At 42.8% G+C, this 6746-nt stretch overlaps 1 protein-coding gene across 50 annotated transcripts in view; it reads left to right on the top strand.

The window, feature by feature from the left end:
- The window catches only part of LOC118373116 (WD repeat-containing protein 7), a 401772-nt gene extending 395329 nt beyond the window's left edge, over nucleotides 1-6443 (top strand). For 7 of the 50 annotated variants that reach the window (XM_052525011.1, XM_052525012.1, XM_052525009.1 and 4 more), the window contains one exon: nucleotides 741-6443. In XM_052525011.1, coding sequence (XP_052380971.1) covers nucleotides 741-944 — 204 coding nt within the window. In that variant the 3' untranslated portion in view covers nucleotides 945-6443. The remainder of the gene's footprint in view (nucleotides 1-740) is intronic. The other 43 variants (XR_008142329.1, XR_008142349.1, XR_008142348.1 and 40 more) reach the window with 43 other exon arrangements.
- The last annotated feature ends 303 nt before the right edge of the window (nucleotides 6444-6746 follow it).

The raw sequence follows: 6746 nt of genomic DNA, 5'->3' as shown, positions 1-6746 counted from the left end.
AACTCCACCAGGGCCGGGAGAACCCTAAACTCCTCCAAGGCCTTGAGAACCCTAAACTCCTCCAAGGCCTTGAGAACCCTAAACTCCTCCAAGGCCTTGAGAACCCTAAACTCCTCCAAGGCCTTGAGAACCCTAAACTCCTCCAAGGCCTTGAGAACCCTAAACTCCTCCAAGGCCCTGAGAACCCTAAACTCCTCCAAGGCCTTGAGAACCATAAACTCCTCCAAGGCCTTGAGAACCCTAAACTCCTCCAAGGCCTTGAGAACCCTAAACTCCTCCAAGGCCTTGAGAACCCTAAACTCCTCCAAGGCCTTGAGAACCCTAAACTCCTCCAAGGCCTTGAGAACCCTAAACTCCTCCAAGGCCTTGAGAACCCTAAACTCCTCCAAGGCCTTGAGAACCCTAAACTCCTCCAAGGCCCTGAGAACCCTAAACTCTCCCAAGGCCCTGAGAACCCTAAACTCTCCAAGGCCCTGAGAACCCTAAACTCCTCCAAGGCCTTGAGAACCCTAAACTCCTCCAAGGCCCTGAGAACCCCAAACTCCTCCAAGGCCCTGAGAACCCCAAACTCCTCCCGGGCCTTGAGAACCCCAAACTCCTCCAAGGCCCTGAAAACCCTAAACTCCTTCGGCTGATCAAGTAAATAGAGGAATTCTGTTCTCTCCAAGAAAATGGATAAAAAATATTTAATAAATAAAATAAAAAAGTATTTTTTTGTTCTTGCTTCCTCCTCTCTCCAGATGAATACGTCTCTGCTGGGCAGTATTGGCATGCTAAACTCTACTCCTCAGCTGAAGTGCATCAAGACCTACCAGGTCCCCCCGGTACAGCCTGCCTCTCCTGGCTCTCAGAACGCCCTGAAGCTGGCCCGTCTCATCTGGACCTCTAACCGGAACGTCATCCTCATGGCCCACGACGGCAAGGAGCACCGCTTCATGGTCTGAGGCGGGTCAGGGGACGAGGTCACTGGGGGTTAGAGGTTAAACGGTCACCACCAGGAGGGATGGGTGGGGGGGGGGGTGGGCCAACTAACTCACCACAACCAGGAAGTGATTGAGATGAGAAGGCTTTGCATCAATCGTTTACATTGATTACTATTACTGCTATTTTCCTGTTGTTTACACTGTTTATTCCTCCACTTTATCTAATTGCTGTTGTTCCTCTCCTCCCCAGACGTTTCCTTTCCTCTGTTATTTAAAGTGAAACACCGCTAGTGTTGCTGTCTAGTCTGGTCTTTTCAAATCCCACCAGGAGGGAGGAGGGGGGGGGGGTCGGTCAACTAATCCCTTGGTGTGATGGTTTCAATTGTATTACGTGTGATAGAGAGGTCAGGTGTGGACCTGCACTGAGAGGTGGGGGAAAAAAAAAAAAAAAAAAAAGTATGTGTGGGTTACGCTTTCATCTTAACTGCACCAATCATCGCAGGTTGCCCCTGCTCACCTCTACGGCAACTGTACACCTTTAAACAAGAACACTTTACCAAACCGTTTTCTCCTACCCTCCGTATATAGCATCCCCAACGAGAGGGAAAACGTGTTCAAATCGTATCACTATTCGGTCCAAGAGGAAAGACCATTATCATATGAAGAATATATATCACTATAAAGGCGTTATTATTGGTTGCTGCTCGTTAGCCTTTTACTACGTACCTCTTATCTATTTTCTCCGTTGGATATTGACTAGAATAATGTGTCAGGCTAAGATACTCATATTAATATGTACATTGACAGCCACGGCGTAGCTAAGACGAAAACCTTAGCCCTGATCCTCTTATTGTAGATATACTAGGTTCTGAGAGTACGTACAAGATACTAGGTTCTGAGAGTACGTACAAGATACTAGGTTCTGAGAGTACATACAAGATACTAGGTTCTGAGAGTACATACAAGATACTAGGTTCTGAGAGTACGTACAAGATACTAGGTTCTGAGAGTACATACAGATACTAGGTTCTGAGAGTACATACAGATACTAGGTTCTGAGAGTACGTACAAGATACTAGGTTCTGAGAGTACATACAGATACTAGGTTCTGAGAGTACATAGATATACTAGGTTCTGAGAGTACAAACAGATACTAGGTTCTGAGAGTACGTAGATATACTAGGTTCTGAGAGTACAAACAGATACTAAGTTGTGAGAGTATATACAGATACTAGGTTGTGAGAGTATATACAGATACTAAGTTGTGAGAGTACAGACAGATACTAGGTTGTGAGAGTATATACAGATACTAGGTTGTGAGAGTATATACAGATACTAAGTTGTGAGAACACAGACAGATACTAGGTTGTGAGAATATATACAGATACTAGGTTGTGAGAGTATATACAGATACTAGGTTGTGAGAGTATATACAGATACTAAGTTGTGAGAACACAGACAGATACTAGGTTGTGAGAGTATATACAGATACTAAGTTGTGAGAACACAGACAGATACTAGGTTGTGAGAGTATATACAGATACTAGGTTGTGAGAGTATATACAGATACTACTGTAGTTTCTGAGAGTATATACAGATACTATTGTAGGTTCTGAGAGTATATACAGATACTACTGTAGTTTCTGAGAGTATATACAGATACTACTGTAGTTTCTGAGAGTATATACAGATACTACTGTAGTTTCTGAGAGTATATACAGAGATACTACTGTAGTTTCTGAGAGTATGGATATATTTTAGAGAGACTTTACATTGACTATATCTCCCTGGAATGTGTGCAGACGCTATTATTTTCTTCTTGTTTTCAACCCCTGGCCGGCAGCAGGCTGCGAGTGTTTTTAGGGTCCCTGTGAGTTCCCTACTCTGCCTGCGCTGCCTGCTCCACTTTTCTCCACCTCATCGCCGCTCCTGTCAAGTTCCTATCATTAGCCGTGTAAAAGCTTCTAACGCCAGAGAACACCTGCAAGCCCAAGCGTGTCAAAGCTTTTCACAAGTTCTCTCCGCAAAAAAGTACACCACCCCCCCCCCCCCACCATCTTGTCAGACTGCTTTTGATGGCCTTGACTTGACTTCCCTCCAAACTTGGAAGATCTTAATCTCTTTTCTCCACTGCCCACAGTAATAGCTTCTGAAAATGTGTTTTTCTTTTTGGCAGTTTTTTGGCAGTTTCTCTGAGCAAGAAAAAAAAAACCATTGAGATGGAAAGAGTCAAGTAGAGAAAAGTAAGTGAGAAAGACCTGAGGCTAGAGGTGACTGGCAGGAGGGTTTCATCTCATTTTACTTCCAGGCTTTTTAAATTATGTTTTGTAATTCTTTTGATTGAGATGAATGGAACCATAGGAGTATCAGTGGGTCTTAACACACAACCTTGAGGTACTCCTTTGTTATAGTACGTCTGTTTAAAAAACAGAGCTCTCTCAGTGGTATTTTATTCCTGCACCGGAGCAGTTGTCTGAGGTGTCGAAAGACGTCATCCATTGGCTGGTAACTGACCTGTCAGAGTGACAAACTACCGGTCAAATGTTTTATAACACCTCACTCATTCAAAGGTTTTTATTTAAAAAAAAACTATTTTCTATGTTTTAGAATAATAGTGAAGACATCATAACTATGAAATAATACACATGGAATCATGTAGTAACCAAAAAAGTGTTAAACAATATTTTATTGTTGATGACAGCTTTGCATACACTTGGCATTCTCTCAACCAGCTTCACCTGGAATGCTTTTTCAAAAGTCTTGAAGGGGTTCCCACATATGCTGAGCACTTGTTGGCTGCTTTTCCTTCTCTCTGCGATCCGACTCATCCCAAATCGTCTCAATTTGTTTGAGGTCGGGGGATTGTTGAGGCCAGGTCATCCGTCACGCTCCTTGGTAAAACAGCCCTTACACAGCCTGGAGGTGTGTTGAAAGTCCCACCACACCCAAACCAGATGGGATGGCGTATTGCTGCAGAATGCTGTGGTAGGCATGCTGGTTAAGTGTGCCTTGAATTCTAAATAAATCCCATCACCAATTTTGACTCCAGACCAAAGGACAGATTTCCACCGGTCTAATGTCCATTGCTCATGTTTCGTGACCCAAGCAAGTCTCTTCTTCTTATTGGTGTCCTTTAGTAGTTGTTTCTTTGCAGCAATTCAACCATGAAGGCCTGATTAACACAGTCTCCACTGAACAGTTGATGTTGAGATGTGTCTGTTACTTGAACTCTGTGAAGCATTTACTTGGGCTGCAATTTCTGAGGCTGGTAACTCTAATGAACTGATCCTCTGCAGCAGAGGTAACTCTGGGTCTTCCATTCCTGTGGCGGTCCTCATGAGAACCACTTTCATCACAGCGCTTGATGGTTTTTGTGACTGCACCTGAAGAATCTTCTGTATACCATCCCTACGTTGTCACAACACAACTGATTGGCTCAAACGCATTAAGAAGGAAAGAAATGCCACAAATTAACTTTTAAGAAGGCGCACACCTGTTAATTGAAAATGCATTCCAGGTGACTCCCTCATAAAGCTGGTTGAGAGAATGCCAAGAGTATACAAAGCTGTCATCAAGCCAAAGGGTGACTTTTTGAAGCATCTCAAATATAAAATATATTTTGATTTGTTTAACACTTCTTTTTGGTTACTACATGATTCCATATGTGTTATTTCATAGTTTTGATGTCTTCACTACTATTCTACAATGTAGAAAATAGTAAAAATAAAGAAAAAACCCTTGAATGAGCAGGTGCGTCCAAACTTTTGATCGGTAGTGTTTTGAAACACATTCCATCTCAAGAAGACTGGAACACTTGGCTCTCGCTGTGATTGGCTGCGGTTCAGGTGTAGTGTGAAGTTGGGGCAGAATCTTGGGGCAGTTTTGCGTTTCCCTTACTTAATGGCTACGGTTGGAAGAGGGCAAGCTGATGGAGAAGCTGAGTGTTCTCCAACTCCTGCTCCTTTAATGGTCTTCCTGTCTGGAGGCTGCTTGCTACATACTTGCCTTGGCTAATGAATTCCCACCAATACACTGTTAGTGCACATGGAGCACTGTCTGTCATGGTGTGTGTATTGGAGAGCACGACCACCTCTTTATTTGGATTAGGGTATGTCTGTATAGAGAAGGTCGTGAGGCTTTCTTCCCTCTCTTCGGATCTCTTGCTCTTCCTCCTTTCCTCCCCTCCTTGAGCCACAGCCAGTCTCTGTCATTAGGCTGAACCACAGAGACAGACAGGACCCAGCCCCAAGCTTGGCCCCCAGCCACAGCAGCATGGAGTACACCAGGTAGACTGGAAACCACGTTCAATGGGGATAGCTGCTGGGCTCCCAGTCTGTCTGTCTGCCTGTCTGCCTGTCTGTCTGCCTGTCTGTCTGCCTGCCTGTCTGCCTGTCTGCCTGTCTGTCTGCCTGTCTGCTGCAGCCTCATTTCCTGAGCAGTAGAGGAGACCCAACCCAGCAACAAAACTATCCTCACCTAGTCCTGTGGATATCAAGGAGTGAAATCTGGCTTTTTGTGTTTTGTGTTTTGACTGAGTGACAAAGATGTTTTACATTGTTGTTTTAATAAAGAGGACCAAGTTTTTTTTGTGTGACTTTTTTTTTACTTTTTATTTATTTAATTTATTTTTTTTGCTTGGCTGAAATGTTTCTCCAATATAGATTTTAAAAGCTGAAACAAAAAGTTTGACACGTGAAGTTTATGTTACTCCTCAGTTTTGATGAAGATGAAATGTAGCTTCCTGTTTTCTTTCCTAAATGTCAACAACATTCTGTGAAATTTCTCCCTGCTTGCATGAATGAAATCTTTTACAATCCAATTCTTAATTTATTTTTGAATTAATGAATTCTATCGCTCTTTTTTTTTTGTTTTTTTTTTTGAATATATCTATATCTCTTTTCAGTTCTGCTATAGCTCAACTGCAGCTAGGACCAATACAGACCTACCCTACCTCTCTCTCTCTTTCTCTCTCTCTCTCTCTCTCTCTCTCTCTTCTCTACACTCCCTCTGTGCTGAAACACAAACTGGCGCTCCTGCTTTAAGTATCCTATCGATCTGTCAGCGCTGCGTCTCCTCTTAAATAGAGAGACGTAAAAAAGGACTTCAACGTCCGTTTATTGGATAGGCTGTAACATCATCTAGTGTGTTGCCAGTGAGATGGTGATGAAGATCATGATGATGGGGGTGGTGATGAAGATCATGATGATGGGGGGGGTGATGAAAATCATGACGATGGGGGTGCTGATGAAGATCACGATGATGGTGGTGGTGATGATGATGGGGGGGTGATGAAGGTGATGATGATATTGATCTATCTTCCCTACTGTCTCTGTGTTGTAGTTTGGCTCTGAAGGTGCTCTGTGACTGTACCTGTACCTGTCCTGTTCCTGCCGTGTGCTTTCGATCGTTCACCTAATAATATATTATATTGATGAAGACGTACTGTAATGTCTGTGTTTAAAAAATATAAAAAAATTGTGTTTGGCTTCTGTGTTCAATAAAAATATGTCTGGATCGTGACTAGGCTTTTGTGTGAATGACTCAAGTTGATTCATGTTGAATGTTGATTCAGACCGGTATCTTGTATGATTACACAGTGACAAGGCTTAGTGTGAATGACTCAAGTTGATTGTTGATTCATATTGATTCGGACTGGTATAATTACATATATATATATATATTACATAATTATATATATATATATATACAGTGCATCCAAAATGGCACCCTATTCTCTATGGGGGCTCTGGTTAAAAGTAGTGCACTATATAGGGAATAGGGTGCCATTTGAGATGTACCATGGTCTGGAGGAGTATTCCATTA

This window comes from Oncorhynchus keta, chromosome 9, assembly GCF_023373465.1.
Source record: "Oncorhynchus keta strain PuntledgeMale-10-30-2019 chromosome 9, Oket_V2, whole genome shotgun sequence".
Taxonomy (NCBI): Eukaryota; Metazoa; Chordata; class Actinopteri; order Salmoniformes; family Salmonidae; genus Oncorhynchus; species Oncorhynchus keta.
Note: the sequence above shows the minus strand (reverse complement) of the source record. Positions and strands in the feature narration are given on the sequence as shown.